The sequence below is a fragment of the Puccinia triticina genome, chromosome 5A, assembly GCF_026914185.1.
Source record: "Puccinia triticina chromosome 5A, complete sequence".
NCBI classification, from domain to species: domain Eukaryota; kingdom Fungi; phylum Basidiomycota; class Pucciniomycetes; order Pucciniales; family Pucciniaceae; genus Puccinia; species Puccinia triticina.
In genome coordinates, this window is record NC_070562.1 from 2,182,512 (window position 1) to 2,200,819 (window position 18,308).

Consider the following 18,308-nt stretch of genomic DNA (forward strand, 5'->3'; position numbering starts at 1 on the left):
TCACCAGCTTCTTAGCTTATTTTCCCCCACTTCAAACTCCCCCATATGCATCCCCCCTTGTAAGAAACGTCCTGTAAATGTTGTTACATGGTGGATTTCTGTACCCAATCCCCCCCTTCGAGCCCGCGCGGGCTCAGGGAATTTCAAATTTTGAGCTCAAAAACCGCTGGATCACCTCTCCAGAACCACTTCACAGTAGGTGGAGTGGGCTAGTAATTATGTGTGTCAGCTAGGTAAAAAACTCTGAAATTGAAGCTGAGATTGCAGGCTACAAGTCTGTCTACTCAGATTTTTTTTAAACTAAAAACTACATTTTTAAAAACATTTTGAAAAGAAAATATGTGTTTTTTTGCCATAAACTCTCGAGTCTGTAGGGCCAGTGGTGTGACTTTAGAGGTAAGCCTCTCCTTCGGAGACGCTTCGCGCCTCCTCGGAGAGGCTTTGTTAAGCTCGAGGTGCAGGTGCATCTGTCGATGCTCGGGACCTCATATGTAGCTCGCATAACGAGCGAGCTACAGGCTCTCAAAGTTGAACCAGGATTTTGCCTCATGGTCTCAGGCGAGCACCCCCACTTTGGGTCGAAGTCCCTCCCTGCGGTCGGCGGCACTCTGCTCCCCACTCAGCCCCGCAGAGGAGGGACTTTGTTAAGTTAGAGCCTGCAGCGGAGTGCTCTATGGCTACTCCCTCGTCGGGGTTCATATATGGAATCCCGCCTTTGCTGGCGAAGCATGCGCATAGCGCGAAGCTCCGGCTCGATCACCCAGGTGCCCTACGCTTAGCCGCCTCCATGGACAGGGGGAACTCGTCGGTTCCCTCCTCGATCCCCTGCAATCTACGAGGCCAGTCACGTCGGGTTGATCAGTTGAGTTCGAATGAGACAGCTTGGTCCAACTTCAAACGCATGACAAGGGCATCAGTGATCACAGTCTCGATGTCATTACTTTCGCGTTTTGTTAACAGCTGATAACAATGTTCAAATTGGACGGAAATACTTAAAGCCTCACATCATCATTTGTCTTTCGCCCATCCATACTATCAACATATCTTATCTTACTCTACTGAACCCTTCGTAATCCCTTCATTAAGTATCTGTTTCTTCTTGTTTTACTGTTTTCTGTTCAGTCTTATTCATCAATCGTTCGTTGTGCTTGATTCTCGAATCATCAACTTAACCCGCGCTCTCCTCAACATCATCAACATCACCGACACACCAAACTCCTGGCTTCATCAAGCTCATCCGGTCGCATTTCCGCCGGGTTGATTCCTCCACAAGCACACTCACTCTCTTCAACCTTGATTGACGCGTCTTTTCAGGTAAGCAAAATTTCCAACCAACCCAGGAGGTTCAACCCTTTTGCTGATAGTCACTAAAAACACATCTTCTACATTCATTCGCGTTGCTACATTTGCTGCTCTTTCAGGCTAAGCAGGAATCAATCATTTCAACCTTTCCGCGGCAATGTGCGCAATCATGAAGCGGGCGCTTCAGTTACTTTGCTTATCAGCTCTTCTCCCCACGTGCTTGTCCGCACCATCCGCTACAAATGCCCCCCTTGTCGTCTATCCGATTCGCAGTCAGCGGCCTCCAGTAGCGCGCGTCGGCCATTCTTTCTCTTGGTCTTTGCTCCCCGGCACTTTCAACACCTCAACTGGCACCAATGGAATGACATTCAAGGTGGAAAATCTCCCCTCATGGGCCACATTCGTACCCGAAACGCAAACTTTCAGTGGTACACCCACCAGCTCCGACTTGGGTTTTACCACAGTCACAGTCCGGGCGTACAACTCGGCTAACACGGGGTCAGCATCTGATACACTTCGCTTGCTCGTAGCCAACGGCCAATCAGCAACCGTCAAACTACCCCTTCAAAGTCAGCTGGGAAATGGGGCCGTCTTAGGATCCGCCAAATTTGATCATTCCACGCAAGGCATCAGTGTCCCGCCCAATTGGTCCTGGTCTGTTGGACTGCTTCGGGATACTTTTGTTGCCGACCACAAGACTGGGATTTACTACACTGCATATGAAGCAGGCACAACCAGTTTACCAAGCTGGATCAAATTCAATGCCGCTACCGCTACTTTCGATGGAGTCAGTCCTAATGAACAGAAGGACACTCTAATCGTCGTGTATGGCAGTGACTACTTTGGCTACGGTGATGTTCAGCAAACCTTCAGAATTACGGTATCTGCACATCTCCTCGATCTACTGGCGCCACTTCCTGCTCTCAATGCGACTGCCCAAAGTATTGTCAATTACACGATTCCCTTTGATGCATTTACAATCGATGGGGCTCCCAAGAATTCCTCAGCAACAATCAGCGCTCAAGTCGATTTATCTCAAACCCCATTTCTCACCTACGACCCAGTCCATTTTTCGATCAGCGGAACTTTACCGGCATCTCTTGCTCCATCCGCCACCGTCTCGATCCCCATCATCTTTTCCACCCCTACTTGTCACAACGTCGTTTCGACCGAGCTCTCCTTGCTAGTGGTATCTGGACTTTTCACCGCACCAGTCTTACCCCCCTTATACATCCATCCAGGAGAGAACTTCAGCCTTAATTTGTCCCAGTACACTTCAAACCTCAATGCCACTTACTCTCTCGGAAGCATTACACCTTCAAGCGTCAGTTCATGGCTCCAATTCAACAGTCATCCGTTGATGATCTTGGGCAAAGCACCATCGACGTTAGAAAGCAAGGCCCAGAAAATCGATATTGCTTTAGAGGCCTCTGGATTGAATGGGGCGAGGTCAACTGCTCATTTGCCGGTGATTTTTGCCACGGAATCGAACAAGGATGGCAACTACTACATGAAGTCTGGCCTTCGGGCTGGAGTGAAGTTGTGGTTGATAATCATTTTCGGTACTTTGGGTGGTATTATGTTGTTGATTTTAATCATGAGAACATGTCGTAATCATTGCTCCGCGGACGGCAAACGAGAAAGCTTTCAAGATGTCTACCACCCATACTACACCTATGCAACTGGCAAAAACGGGGAGAAATCTTCTGACAGTCCAATGAAGGGGACTCCTTACAGCGCAGGCGATACATTGATCGACGCTCGCTCTCCCGCCTGGACCTCAAAAGCTGGCATTGGAGGGCCAATGATGGCAATAACTCAAACCGAATTGAGTATTGCTGGAGCCGAACCTGTTCCGCAGTCTGGCTTCAAGCGCCTGGACGTTTTCAATGTTTTCACAAAGCCATCCGCCAATCGCACCTTCTCGCCAACCCAACCACCATCCCTCCAAGGATTGGGAATCGCTGAATCAAATTACCGAGTTGTCCATGTCGGTACCGAGTCTGGATCAAAGCCCACTGAGGAGGCAGAGGTGGATTGGCGCTCTGGCTCTGAAGATTCTGGCAGTAGAGGAACGGACGCGGGCGTCAATGCAGCATCATCATCCGAAGGTCAAAGATCAAGCTGGAATACAACCGGCAGCTCCAGCCTTTTCTATTCTGATACTCAAGGCGATGGGAGCGATCTTGGCTCCTCTCGAAGCGGCAGGTGGTTAGAAACTCCTTCGGGATCTACACCCAGACGGCGCAAGGATTTCGTTCCCAGTCCCAGATTAAGGAACCAAGACTTTTCCTCACCCTCTGCATCATCGGCGGAAGACGTCGATATGGGCACTATTCGGATGGTCGTCAATGATGGTACCAGCTCTAGCCCAGCCCGTTCGATGACTGATGAGGACGTTAAAGCTTGTTCCGAATCGATTGGAGCCATCAAAACCGCCAGTTATCGTCGGATCACTGCTGACTACTCATCCGCCTCCGGTTTAGGGTCAAGTGAACCCAGCTCTGGTGCGCATCGCCCAAAGCTCATTCCTTTCCAGGGTAGACACATTCCAAGGGATGAAGACTCGCTTACTTCGTCTGCATCCGACGATCAATCCTCCGCAGCCAATCCCAGTGGCCCAGACTCCCACCTCCGGTTGAGCCGTCCAAATGAGCCTGATATTACTCGACGTCAAAGACTGAGCATACAATCGGATCAATATAGGTTTGAGCCGAGCACATCCAAGCCTGGATCTCCTGCCACATCAGCTATATTTTTTGCTCCTTCAGATCAACCCAGATTTCAAACCTCTAAGCCGTCCCCCTTATCCAACAACTATGCCAATGGTGTAACCAGCGCCGTTCGCTCGCATAGCCCATTGTATGAATCACATACAGCCGAAAGCTTTAATGAAAGTTCAAACCCGCTCGAAGGTCTTTCTGATCGCAGTCCCGTAGGAGAATCGGCGGTTTTCAGCATTGGAGTTGGGGAGCCATTCCACATGACACCCAGTGTGAAGCCTCAAACAACCATCGGAGCTGATGGGTTAGAGCATAGCCTGGCTCTCGGCGATGTTCATACCTATTACGCCTTGACGGATTACCCGACTCAACCGGAGTTGGATCGCAAACAACTGCCAGACTGGCTGCATTTCGATGCCAGTGAATGTGAAGTAAGTAAATTTATCACTTAGGTGATAACCATTGATATGCCGTGACTAATGCAATGCTTCTCCGTTCTAGATTTGGGGAATTCCGCGTAAAATCGACGCCGGTCCGATTTCGATTCAGATCATCGAGAGCAAGCCATTCTCCCGTGTTAATAAATCACCCACAGATCCATCGAATTCTATTGATTCACCTGCGCTTGGTCGTCAAAGAGAAGTTGAAGACGTTGTAGCCCGATTCACATTGGATGTTGTCGATAAAAGCTCTTTCCAAGGTTCATCTCACGGCAATGTAACCACGGTTACGTTTTAACCTGAGTCTTTTGATTGACAGTCCCCCAGAAATATCTCCGACAGTTTTCATTTTTTAAATTCTTCAACTTTGTAGCGTAATAATTTGTAAGATGCTAAGCAAAATCATGATTGTATTGTTTTTTTCTTTGATAACTATGCCCAGCCATGATCACTCGTTTTTTTTAAACCTTGGTTCAGAAGAATTCAGTTGACACTTAATCTTCCCCAGCTTTTGTCATCTCTACATCTGTTTATTTCTCACGTGGATTTAATCATCTTTTAATTTAACCCAGTTCATGTCACCTCAAGTTCTCTTTACCAAGCGCTGGCTTTTTCGCGGTTAGTTTTTGCTGAAGCATATTCATGTGCATATGCCAACATGTTGAAATATTTTCCAACATAGGGGATCTGGCCATGAGAATCTGAAATGAATCAGGCACCTAAGCAGATTTGTAAGTCAACCTCTTTAAATGAATATGTAAGCTTTGAGGTCCCACCCCTCAGCTGATCGCAGTCGCCAACGACAAGTTTGCTCTCAGTCTTATAGCCGTATCCTCAACAGAAATGCAGCCTGAACGGTGAATGTACAAGGTCTTCAGTCTTGACTTACCTATGAGATGCAGGGTCATAGACTCATGCGAACTTAACAAAGCCTCTCGAACGGGGGTGTAAAGAACGCGGCCCTTTTCACTTCAAAACCTGATTTGGAACTTTTCTCCAATAGGGGGGTTCACAATTGAAATTTGTAAAACTCTAGGACCCATTTTAACCTGTTTATGAACATATTTTTAAAAAGTTGATAAATTGCACTGATTGATCAGTCACACCTTTTTCTGGATATCTTGCCAAAATTGGAAAATTATGTTCATAAAGGCCTTAAATTGGCCTCCAAAGTTTTATAAAATTCAATTGTGAACCCCCCTAATGTACGATTTTTAACGTGTAATATAACTTCTTTTGAATTTTAAATTTGTAACAAAGATTTTGGAATGATAAGGTAGATAACAAAATAAATCTCTTAAAGAAAAAGGAAATTACAGCGCCTTCTTTGAATATATATAGGAAAATAACTTTTTAGAATTTGAGGGAACATCTTGGAATATAGAATTTATCTTGTATGATCGGTCCTTTGTTGTCATCTAATGAGCGCATCTCTTGATCCGTGCGCGTCGCGTAGAAACTTTTCGTAGATAATAGATGTTTTGACTTTTTGTTTCATGGTTTCCGACCCGTGTTTGACAGGGGGCGTCCAGGGTGTTGTCATGAGCTGTCATGTGTATTCTCTTGAGTATTCTCTTGAAGGAGTTGTTGTGTATTGTATGTATTTAGTTCATGCTGAGAGCCAAACGGTCAGGACTCGAGAGATGTCAGTTGTTAATCATCTACATATCAGAAATTCATGTCCCTTGAGACATTTGTAATTTTCCCATAAACCTCGGTACATAGCCGTGTTCCTGTTGGTCCATTCAGGTCCATTCCCGTCTAATTTCCTCCCCAAAGCCCTTGGAGTGAACATAAATACCAGTCGTTCTTGTTTACCAGCCAGAAAGTTATCATACAGCTAGTGAGATTGACGGCCCTCAAAATGACTGCACCCAAAACCACAAAAAAGAGAATTGATGGCGGATTGGATGTCCAGTTATTTCATAGTCGGCTCGAGTTCTTCATCAAGTCTTGGATGGTCTGTACATTCTTCTGGGCTTTTGTGATGGAGGAGCATTGATTGATTCCTTTCTCATGTTTACATCCATCATGTTTTTTGTTTTGTTTCTCCAGGGTGCTGGCGGGCCTGGTACGGAAAAATTACGATCATGCGGAGGGATCCTGTTGGGCGAATCTTCTCCGCGCGGGGAAAACAACGCACTGCATGTTTTTCTTTTCGGAGATTTACTGCTCGAAACGTTGATGTTTATCACCCCCACCGCCGTCACGATGATTTGTTCACCCAAACAAGCAGGTATCATTGCGCCTCTAACCAAGCCTCACCAGGATCAATTTGTGTCAAGTGTTGGCTTCAATGTTGATGTGAGAATGATTGTCAAGATTGCACGCTCAAACTGGAAGAAATACCTACTGGCTTCCGTAGAAGGCGTAATTTCAACATCAGAAGAAATCGGTTGCATGTCAGAAGATAGTAATTTTGGTGCAAGTCCCAGTTCACAAGGGTTTCTTGTTTATCTTTGCTGTTGCTTACCCTCCCCATTGAACTTCCGCGCAGAAATGGCGGTCGTTTTTGGAGAGCCAGGGGAAAGAGGAATTAATTGATGAGGCCACTATCATTTCAGATGAGGTCTCCGTGATCTTAGCAACCAAGCGCACTCAAGAAATAGTAAGTTTGTTTTGCTTTTCTGGCCAACTGCATGCTGAGCTGTCTTTGTGACTAATGATAAGGCTATCTCCCTCAACTTGCCAATGTTACTCCAGAAACGTACGGGAATTGCTTGTAAAATCAGTCGGCAACTGATGTCACTTATGATCGATCAAATCATCAGTCTGATACGTAGCGGCGAAGAAATGTATGTTGTTCAAGTTACTTACTTGGAATTCTTATTCAGTTGATCCTTAATCAAATTTGTGTTCGGAAATCATCAACAGAACAAATCAGGAAGTTGGAAAACTCATTCAGAACGAGAACCGTGGTGGTAGGATGAGGAAAGGATTGAATTTTGGGCCCGATGTAGGCATGGCGCTGAAAAAAGTTTCCCTGCCCCTTGGCATATCTTCCTGGCACCTGCTGACTCTACTTTTGCTCTTAACATAGTTTGATTGGAAAGACGTCCGTCTGCGCTGCATTCCCGTAGTTAGATCGAATGGTGCTTATAAGTTCACTCAGTCATCCCAGTTGGGTGCCATGCGACTTGGAAAAACGGGAATCTTTCTGGTTGGCTTGGGAATCCAATATAAATCTTATTGCTCGTATATACTTCGTACTCTAATGGTTGATCCACACCCAGTGAGCCCATGGTCCTTCCCCAAGATTGATGGGCACCGTATTGACATTCCATTGCCACCAGACACAACAAGAAAACTACAAATACTTGCTGGAATTGCATCAATTTGCTCTTGCAGAACTCAGAGCAGGGTTATCTGGCCATCAATTTTACAATTTAGTCTTCAGAAAAGCAAAATCCGACCGTCCCGAGCTTTGTCTTCCATTCAGCTTTGGAAACAGTGTAAGCTTCTCACACCGTTTGCTTGCAAAAAATAGAACAAAACCACAGCAGTACTAATCTTTCAATCCCATGTTTGATAACACTCCAACTCCGTATACTTAGGTTGGGGTAGATCCTAATAATCAATTGTTAAATTTGGAGAGAGACTGTTCCATAGTTTTGAAAAAAAATATGGTGTTCAAATTGTTTCTAGGCTTCTTCAACATCAAAGATCCGTTTGACAGGAAAAAGAACTACTCCCTTCAGATTGCTGATATCGTCCTGATTGGCGAAAAATGCTCTAGAATTATATGCGACAAGGGGAAGCCCCCAAATTTGGGGTTCCAGGGGGTGTTAAAGTCATAGGGGTTTGTAAATCACAGGAGGTGAAAGGCAAAAGGGTAATGTGACAGCTCAAAGGAAACATATTAAATTTTTCAAAACTTTGATGTTGCAATTCCTGGGTGACTATCTACAGAACAGGCATTCAGTCAAAGGAAAGCAAATTTGAAATGAAAACTTGGTAAGAAAAAAAATTAGTGCAAACTGGTGAAATAAATTCAATTTTAGTTGTGCTGGAAATACAATTGTTGGGCAAATTTTGATGAGGGGAATTCATAAACTCTGAACATGAGAAAGAAATTCTGTGTAGACAATGTTTTAAGTTTCATATGAAGCCTGGCCACTTTCAGGCTGATGAATCACTACCTTTGTATTTGGCTTGACTTGCTCCTTGAAAGTGCAACATAGAGCTGGCAATGACTAAAAACAGGTTCATGAAGCACAATACCAACATTTCAAATTGTTTGGCCTTGAGATTTATTAATTGTCAGGGAGAAAGCCAGATTGACAGGTAATTGCTTTCAAATTTTCTTGGAAGGCAGTCCAGATCACTCGTCTGGGTCAGATATGAAAGGAATGTGAGGAATAGCCACAGAATCATTAACTCGGTTACCTGATATGACTCTTGGCTTGCATGAATCACATTTGGACCCAAGTTTTCCACAATCAACCTGGTTCCATTACAAAGTCCCATTTTCCAATTCAGGTTCCTGAGCATTATTATTGGCACTCCATGTTTTAGTTGAAGAATATGAGGTGGGGACCCTGAGATGTTCAACCCTTTGATATAATCTTGCAAATATAGGTTTTGGGGATCATCTTCCACAGAATAAAAGCTTGTGTAAGTTCTCCCCTGAGATGGAATGGATTCTAGAATTCTATAGTTGATTTGTTTTAAAGAAATATTCTTGCAGTCTCATGAGATGACTCAAATTTTGCTCCTGAGAACCCCCATGAATGACCATAGAAGTAGGTGGGTTTATTTTGTTGTTTGATTGAGTGATACCTTCACATCTCCAATGGATAAGAGAAAATGCTGAAATTGAGGATCACCTGCTGCACACGTATTGGCTGGAAGTTAGATGATATTTTGTTGAATATATCTCCAGCAGTAAGAGTTGAAAATGCTTGCATCAACAATCTGGGGACATGTTCCCTTCCGCACCACTGGTAAAACCTGATGTAAATAACCTCCAAGTACAATTACCTTGCCATCAAAGGGTTGATCTGAATCCATCAAGTCTTGGAGTAATCTGTCTCAGTTTTTACCAATTCAAGGGCATGTCTATGTTTCATTGGGGCTTCATCCCAAATGATAAGCTTTGATTGCCTCAACACATCAGCCTTTTGAGAATGTTTTTTGATTGAAGAAACTGAATTTTGCAGAAGCTTTTGAGGAATTCCAAAATTCAACTGAGTAGTCCTGCCATATTGCATGTTCATAGCTGCAATTCCTGTGGGTTCACAGAGAACAGAAATTAAGATGGTATGGTTAGGAAAATGAGAGCTCACCACTTCCTGCACCTGTGATAGCAACTCTTTGGGTTGATCTGACATTTTCCAGTAAGCAGTTGTATCACAGATCCCCCTGGACCATCATTAAAGAAGCAAGTAGGTTGTTCTAAATAACATGCATTGATGATCTGATCAAAGGCTAATCTCTGCTGATTGTTCAAATGATTTGCATTGTCAATTTGAGATATCCACACATTGAAGACCGTTTTGTAAAAGGATTGGATTGATCACTTCAATCATCTGATTTGTCATGAGTGCATCATCTTGAAATCCCTGATGGATCTCCAGTCTTCAGTCATGTAATGGTAGGAAGAATTCCATAAACACAGAGGGTATGAAGGTTTAAATGTTGCTATAAATATTCCAAATAACTTTTGCAAATAAGATGGCATCATTTTTTCATTTGCTTCAGCCATTTTGGCTTCCAAATAATGATCATTTTACAACAGACCCCGGGACAAAGAAGCTGAACAAAAACTGTTATAGATTTGTCTCCAAAATGTACAAAGATCCTCAAAAGAGGTTGCACCAGTGACATGATTGAGTAGTAGCCGTAAATGCCATCTTTCTGGATCAAAAGGATAAACTACAGAAATTCTACCAATTGAAAAACCCCTCTGCCTTGGCTTCCATTCTTTGCTTGTGGGGTGCCATGTATAGTACTGGATGTCAAAACAAATTATAGAGAGAGAAGTTGCAGATAGTTTGAAAGAGAAAATCCTCCAGCATGCTTCTGGAGCTGCTAACCATCAAGAATCTCTGAATCTATTCACCCCATCAATATTTTCTTCAACATCCAAGGCTGATTTATCATAATATTTGTACAGGTATTTGACTGCACAAATTTCTACATTGATGTGACAGTGAAATTTGGCTGATAAGTATGAATTGGAGGGCACAACCCAGCAGTTGTCAATGACAAAGCGGTTATTTCCTCTTGTGATTGTTGGTTCATTGTAAAATCTCCTATACAAAGAATTTTCATTCATTAGAAGAATTTTCATTTATTAGAATTTCAGGGGTGTTGATTTTGGGATTGTTGTTATGAGTGTTGTTGAAATTGCATTTGATTTAGTGTTCTTGCATAATGTTTGGGAAAATGAACATCTGGAGGATTAGAAACCCCTCTTGAAAATTGTTGTGATGGAATGGGAAAATGAAAATCAGGGTTATAAACCCTTCTTGAAGTGTGTTCTGATGGTATGTATTCTCTAAAGTGGCCGGTCTGTTGATTACCAAAGTGGTGGTTCTGTTGATTACCAAAGTTGTTGTCCAAAATTGATCCTGTCCTGGTAATTTTGTGTACATGAAGATTATCTAGATCATTATAAATATGGGAAATATTGTTAAACCACCTCTTTTTTGTTATTGTGAAAATAAAATGAAGGGGAAGAAGATGCTGCAAAATAATGTTGTGTTTCTTTGAATGTAGCTTGCCGTTCCGCAGCATAAGCTCTTCTCAACTGTTCTCATTGGATTGTTGCATTTTTGCAATGAAAAAAGCAAAGATTTGAGAATTGGAATGGGGAAGTTAATTGAGGTGTGGTGAGGGGGACAGTATGAGGTGTGATGATGAAGGGGAAAGTATACTAATCAAAGGCAATGGGTGGTGTCTGATGAGTGGATTGGATGAGGTAACTAACAGCACAATGTGTGGTTATATATGTTCTGAGATGAAGGTGCAGACAGGAAAAATCCTCAGGGTTGATTTGTAGCCAAGTCAGACAAAGCAGATTGCTTGAATAGAATTGGTTGTTGTGTGTAGCAGTGTTTGATGAAGCAGGTTGCTTCAACAGACTCGGTTGTTTGTGTGTAGCCAAGTCCAATGAAGCAGATCTGTCATGGAAATGGATATACCCAACATCCCTCAGCGAGTCCGTTGAAAGGAGTTGGTTAACCTGAATGGACTGGGCAAACCCGTTCCTAGAGTTTGATGAACGGAGTCAACACACCCCAGCAAGTGAAGTCCGTTCAGCGAGCCTGTTGAAAGGAGTCGGTTACCCTGAACGGACTGGGTGACACGTTCCTAGAGTACGATGAACGGAGTCAACGCACCCCAGCAAGTCCATTCAGTGATTCCGTTGAAGGGAGTGTCAGTTTACATGTGTACCAGTCCGTTCCAACTTCCAGCAGCTCACTGCTTGGACAGAAGTCCGTTCAAACTTGATCAAGCAGTCTGGTTCAAACCAAACTGCTATGGTAATGTCTCACCCAAATCTGCATGACCAGGCTTGAACGGACTTGGCAGTACAAAAAGAGCATCGACGCCGGCGTTACTCGCATAGACAGATTTTGTACAGGTTTGTTTGGCCCCCAGACCCTATTCCTTTAGTTATATGTAGATGTAGATGTAGATATGTAGATGTAGATGTAGATGGATTAAAAGAACAATCACAAATCACGACTTGGACTGAAGAGTTTGATCCAGAGAAAGAATCAGATTGCAGCAGCGACAATGAGGAGCAAGGCTCTACCCAGGGTAGCGCACCCGTGGCCACTACTATACCCCATACTATACACATACACAAAACCCGCGCGCGGCGGTGCCTATAGTACACAACTCACGGTTATAGAAATGCCCTCTGAGATCCTCCAAACCTCTTGAGCCTCAAACCCTTCATCCCCCCTGAAATCCGACAAGTCTTCAAGAACCCCTCCCGATGTATCCTCCCAGCCAGACCCTTACATGATCCTCACAACACATCACCCCACCAAGTAACTAAACATCACCCGGCCTCTCAACATCACTCCTCAGCCCACACCGGCTGCCGAGCTCACATCGTGCTCCGGAAACAGCATCAACGCACACTCAGCTCAGCTCAACTTCAATACAACACATCAATTTGAAGCTTCCATATATTCTACACACCACCCAGTTGCTTTCTTGTTATTTTGTATTAGTTTGTTACTCTCATTAAATGCAAATTGGAATTGAAAAATAAGTTCAATATTGAGACAGATAATATGGTGACAAAACATGTGGATAGATTTACAACTAAATGTTTCTGCCATACATGGAGATTTAAGGGTTAAAAGAAAAACTGAGAGGCCTGAAAAAAATGGAATTGAGAGAAGAGAGATGTAAAAAACAGAAGAGAGATGTAAAAAACAAGTGCAAAATGTGGACCAAGAAAGACATGAAGTATAATCTAACATCATCGCAGTGTTGCTATGATTCATTCGGTTTCCCCTTCGGTGGCAGATATGAGGGCTCCGTCCGCTGCATCTTCACCATTGTCCAGTTCCACACCAAGGATTGTTTCCTCCATTTCTTCATCAACACCACCAAATAGTTCAGCCGCTAATGGATTACCATCCTTTACCTTGTCAATCATTTGATCCCAGTCTGATATGTAGTCCCGGTTGGCCAGAGGTTGACATTGCTGCCACAGCCAGTGAATCTTATCCGACCACTGGTGCATTAATGCACCATGAGCTTCCAAGCGTCGCATAATCTCTTGCTTGATTACAATATACTTGTATTTTTGCGAAAAACCGCCAAACAACAATTGATCCACGTGATCTGGGGAAAGCTCTTGGCCACCGTCTGCCAAATAGATATCCAATTGAGAAATACCTGTTGAAGGTTACATTGTCAGAGCATCTTTATCTAAAAATAAATCAATCGCACAAACACCTGAACTGACGATCTGCAAGGTAGGCTACTGATTTTTCCAGTCAATTGTAGTAAGCCACTCCCCATCCCACAGCCCGGCACAATTCTTGGGCGAGAAGCTGCAATTCCTCTTGCACCCGGCTGAGAGTTAATGTTGCAGTAATCCCCGCACGAACATCGCAATCAATTGCCCAAGGAGCTTTGGAATGGTAGTATAGACCATCATTCCAAAACCGATGATCAATCTCGAAGGTAACAAAATTGTCATACGTCAGGGGATAGTCAGCTGCATCACTCAGTTTCTGATTGGGGAACTTTGTGACATAATTGGCAAAGCATCAATTGAAGGCATCGATGTACTTCTTGACCGCTGGTCGGCGCGCCTGTAGGGCTTTGTATATTTTCTCCTTGAGCTTTGTACCCAAACGTGCACCGATCGATTTTGATTCAAGAAGAGGGCGCTTTTCGGCTTGGATGTGTACTGCCTGTACGAACAGGTCTGCTTTGGCGCTCCAGAGGAGCAAAAGAAGTTTTGATTCTTCATCTGTTCCAAGCAAGAAAGTCAGATCATTCACAAATCACCGTACCAGTTATAAGACATATGAAACATACCATTCATCACACCACGCATGTCCTGTTCACCTGTTAATTCATTCAGCTCCTCCCGCAGATTTTCTGAAAGCTCTAAGATGGAAGCCAAAAGATCGTTCACTTCTTCTTCAGTAGCTAAAAATATCTCAGGTCCGCGCAAGCAATTCCTAAAAATATGGGTCTATTAGACAAGTAAACGTGGATTGAATTGATTCACAAACACTTGCCTCAAGAGTTCTAGAACAGCCTCTTTCTTGTACAACGAGACCAACTTCATACGACGTTCTTCCTCATCCTCTGTGTGATTAGTTTGAAAATTCTGCTGTGCATTCCACTGTTCTTTGAAAAACTCAATTGTGTAGTTTGTGGGCGTTGATGAGTGCGGGTTTTGAATGTTTTGCAGGCCAGAGAGAATTGCTCGAGCTTTGTCACGGCGTTTCAAGGCTTTTCGAAATTTCCTCTCAAGCCACGAAGCTAGAATTTTTGAAGAGTTAACCTTTGGAAATTTTGGGGTTGGTGAATAAATACTTACGTAAATTTGTGATACCTGTTAAATTCAGATATGTCAAACAGTGGGCGATTGAACCCAGTCAGTGGTTCCTTGTTGCGTATCGTAGTGGGCTGACTAGTTTTGAAAGAGAAGACCATAGGCGTTCAAGCCCCTCGCCATCTGAGAGACCCCATCCTGTATTGTACCGGGGGTGATAATCGAGCTGACAGACCCAGTTGTGAACATAGGCATGAAATACGGAAGTCCCAAACTTGATTCGATGGCGATGTTCCGAAAGCAGATTTCTCTAAATGACTCAGACAAATAAGATGTAAGTAGAAACACAAGAACAGAACAGAGAATAATAAACTCACCGCATCCATGTATTTATCAAGAGAGCATCCGATGTCGTAGAGAATTCCAAACTTCCGTTCCTCGCCACACTCCGAAATTAGCTTGTCGATAATAGCAATGGGAAGACATTGTTGCTCGCCAGACTTGAATATGTTACCCATATATATGGCTGAGTCATGTCGACAGCAGCAGCCCATGAGTCCTGTATCATCACAGCCCTTCCAAGTAGACTCATTGCGCTTATCATCTGCAGCCTTGTGTGAATCAGTACACCGATCGGCCTGATGATTATCAATTCAAAATAGTTTTTAGTGATTGGGTTTCATGAAATCCTGACAGGAAAGTAGTTGAAATGACCTTTGAAGGGGGGCTGAGCTCGATTTCCTTTTCCCTTATGACCCGTTTCATATCATCAAACTCGTGGGGTTTGAGGAATATTCAAGGAGTTTGAAGAGGTCGGTAGTCCTTGCTAGCATTTGCGTGATGTCGATGTTGGAAATTACCATCAAGGCACACAATTAGCTTGTCTCGTGTGGCGTCCGGGTAGTCTTCGGCGTTTGGTGGACAGGGGCCAAAACAGGCAGGAAAAGACTCAGTTGCAAGGATCTCTTGCGGTTCCAGTTGTAGAACATTATATACAAGCTCGGTTGACTTATTTTCCAACGCACGATAAAGATCAATGGCCGACGAAAAAGGCTTCCGCATCTCGCAAGCCTAAAAGTGTGAGGAGTGTGAGGTTTGAGGTTCAGATGACAAGTACTGCACCGGAAGCAGTAATACTGAAAAGTACTCACATGTTTCTGTTTACGAGCAAATAATTGTTCGGACCGAGGTTCAAGCCAATCTCGCAAGGCAGTCATGAATGGAAAGGTGCCAACTTGGCAGTTATTCCATAAATGATGATGAAAAATGAGCAGGGGGAGGGAAAAAGCGGTTTGAGGTCTGATGGGTGATGCTGGGAGGAAACCGTGCTTGAGGAGACAAACAGCATTGCTCGTGCAGTTGCAAAATTTGAACTTAATTCGATGCTGGCCTGATAATTAGAAATTGTAAAAATCTGATTCTGACCCGAGCAAGCAGACATCATGGGGACTTACTGAATATATCCACCATGTCCACAAAGCGACTTCTCTTTTCTTGTGGAAGACAGTTGCATCTAACAAAAGGAGTATACGCATTTTGACCAGACCAGTTCTTTGTGCGGCCCTTCAGGTCGATGTACACCGCAAACAGTTGGTCCATAACGCTTGTCCAGTTGAATTGCTGGGCTTCCTGTCGCCAACGCTCCTTGTCTGCTTCGATCGCTCGATCAAGGTCGTCGTCTTCATCAAGGGGCGCAACTAACGTTAACCACTCGTCATCCAGTGTGTCGGGGCTTGTGTGATTGCCACTGGTACCTGATTCGGGCTCGTATGGGTTCTCCATCAGATGTTCAATGACCTCTTGATCGCGAGACAGTTGTTGGTTCTCAATATCACGACGAGCCAATTGCAGACCTAGAAATCTTGTACGTGCGGCAGCAATCCGTTCGGCGTTTTGCATTCTTCGAAGTCGTTGAGTGAGGGTGCCGCTCACAGGAGCCTTGTAGAGTTTTAATGCCATCCTGTGTGTATTTAAAAAAGCAAGCGTTTCACATGCAAAAATAGAATAAGAACCTTGTGCAAGTAAGGTGAATGACAGTAAGCTACGTGCCTGGAAAATATAATTGGTGATTCTCATTCGGCGCCGGGCGGCCAGAAGACTTGTGGTTTAAATTCCAAGCAGTATTGGATGCATTTAAGTCTTTCGATTCATGCGAGATGGGGAGTCGGGCAAGGGCCTGGTAAGATTTGAGTTGGTTGTTGGAAACGAGCAAAGGCGAGTCGACGAGAATGTTGGAAAAATGCCGAATCAAGCTGGAATCAATGGAGGGTTGAACAATTGATCATGTAGAGAGTTAAATGATCAATTGCAAAGTCAAAAACTGACAGCCTAACATGTGGAGAAATGAATGAAAGCGTTAGCAAGAAGCAAGTGCCCAAGCAGATGAGACTAGTCTTTCCTTGATGCAGCTAGCATGAAGAAGCTATACTTCAAAGAGTTTCCCAACCAAGTTCTTAAGTAGATCGGGATCACTCTTTGAAGGTCCAGCTCCAAGGCAAGTGCATCAAGTCAAGTTGGCAATGCGTACAATGCAGAAAGACTTACTCTTTATTTGGGTGAGATGCCGATGGCAGTTGGCCACGATGGAGAATAATTGCTGGCAGTTCGCAATAGGGGGCGGCGCGTCAAGTTGGCGAAGCGGTGGGTGGAGGGGGTGCCAGTCAAGTGGGTGAAGCGGTGCGTCAAGGTGATGCCAGTAACGTGGGTGAAGCGTTGAGTGGAGGTGATCCGTACACCACGGGTGCAAAACAATATTTCAAACCCGCTTTGACTCCGGCTTCAAAATATTTTCCAGCTTGAGTGGGGATAAAGCATTATTCCTATCCCCAAGTGCCTATAACTTTTTGGTTATAAGAACTGAACATGTAAAAATTTGGGAGCAAGAAGCAATCAATCACATTTTAGATGTGCACTCTGATGTAAAAAAAATTGGGAGCATGGAGTAATCAATTAATGTTTCTTTTTTCACATTATGTCCTTATTCCTTAGCACAAAAACCCTTTCTGAGTTATTATGGGAAGTCACTGGGAGGCTGAAGAGCAATTGGCAACATATGCCCTATAGTTGTAAAAGTTTTAGAATTAGACTGGTAGATCTAATTCTATAGACTGGACATGGTGAAAAATCATAAGCGTGAAGAAACATAGTATTTATTACCACGGTTGAAATTCATTCCTTTTCTCAAAGAAAGCCTTGCTGAGCTATTTATTATATTTACTTGGTATGTATTTTTGTTAGGTGCTCAAATAGATGTGTACACTGTTTGATTAAGATATTGATACCCAAATTTTCATATTGGAAGTGGCAATTTATCCAATTTTTAACAATTTTGTAACAATTGAATTGCATTCTTAGTGGGAAGTGGAATAGATGTGTTTCTCCAAAATACAAGTTATTTGTAGTGAACACTGGTCATTTCAGTGGTGATGATCAACATGTTTGAATGATTGAAACATCAATTGGTGGTATTACTGTATATTATTCACCACTTTCAATAATAAATTGTGGCAAAAAATGTCCTTGATAAATGTCCAAAAATTATAATTGGCAAAACAAATAATTTTCTCAGTTCTTCATTTTTCAAAAAGGGTATCCCAACTATAAGTGCCACTGACTTTATCACATTTCTACTGCTGGTCTTGAGACCCCCTTAATGAATCATAAGTATTTTACAGCCTAAGTATTCAGAATTGAAATGTTCCCTAATTAAAGGCTCTGGAAATTCCTCTTCATGTAATTCTCAGACCAAAAATATATCTATTTTCTCCCATTGCCAAATCACAATTATCTCTACCAATTATACTGCCATGCAATCTGGTCTAGCATCATGCCAAAAAACCTAGACCAAAAATATATCTATTT

The 18,308-nt window shown here is 43.4% G+C and overlaps 3 protein-coding genes across 3 annotated transcripts; 2 read left to right on the forward strand and 1 right to left on the reverse strand.

Annotated features, from left to right (window-relative positions):
* Nucleotides 1–1,471: 1,471 nt before the first annotated feature.
* On the forward strand, nucleotides 1,472–4,763 carry PtA15_5A264 (uncharacterized protein; the record flags this gene model as incomplete). The annotated part of the gene is made up of 3 exons (XM_053169006.1): nucleotides 1,472–4,144; nucleotides 4,403–4,456; nucleotides 4,527–4,763. The coding sequence occupies 3 exons, from the start codon at nucleotides 1,472–1,474 to the stop codon at nucleotides 4,761–4,763; spliced, it is 2,964 nt and encodes a 987-aa protein (XP_053020246.1).
* A 1,566-nt stretch (nucleotides 4,764–6,329) lies between these two features.
* On the forward strand, nucleotides 6,330–7,701 carry PtA15_5A265 (uncharacterized protein; the record flags this gene model as incomplete). The annotated part of the gene is made up of 7 exons (XM_053169007.1): nucleotides 6,330–6,425; nucleotides 6,521–6,835; nucleotides 6,963–7,073; nucleotides 7,136–7,260; nucleotides 7,340–7,421; nucleotides 7,506–7,625; nucleotides 7,699–7,701. The coding sequence occupies 7 exons, from the start codon at nucleotides 6,330–6,332 to the stop codon at nucleotides 7,699–7,701; spliced, it is 852 nt and encodes a 283-aa protein (XP_053020247.1).
* A 6,006-nt stretch (nucleotides 7,702–13,707) lies between these two features.
* Nucleotides 13,708–16,406, reverse strand: PtA15_5A266 (uncharacterized protein; the record flags this gene model as incomplete). The annotated part of the gene is made up of 4 exons (XM_053169008.1): nucleotides 13,708–13,913; nucleotides 13,982–14,127; nucleotides 15,822–15,837; nucleotides 15,902–16,406. The coding sequence occupies 4 exons, from the start codon at nucleotides 16,404–16,406 to the stop codon at nucleotides 13,708–13,710; spliced, it is 873 nt and encodes a 290-aa protein (XP_053020248.1).
* Between the last annotated feature and the right edge of the window lie 1,902 nt (nucleotides 16,407–18,308).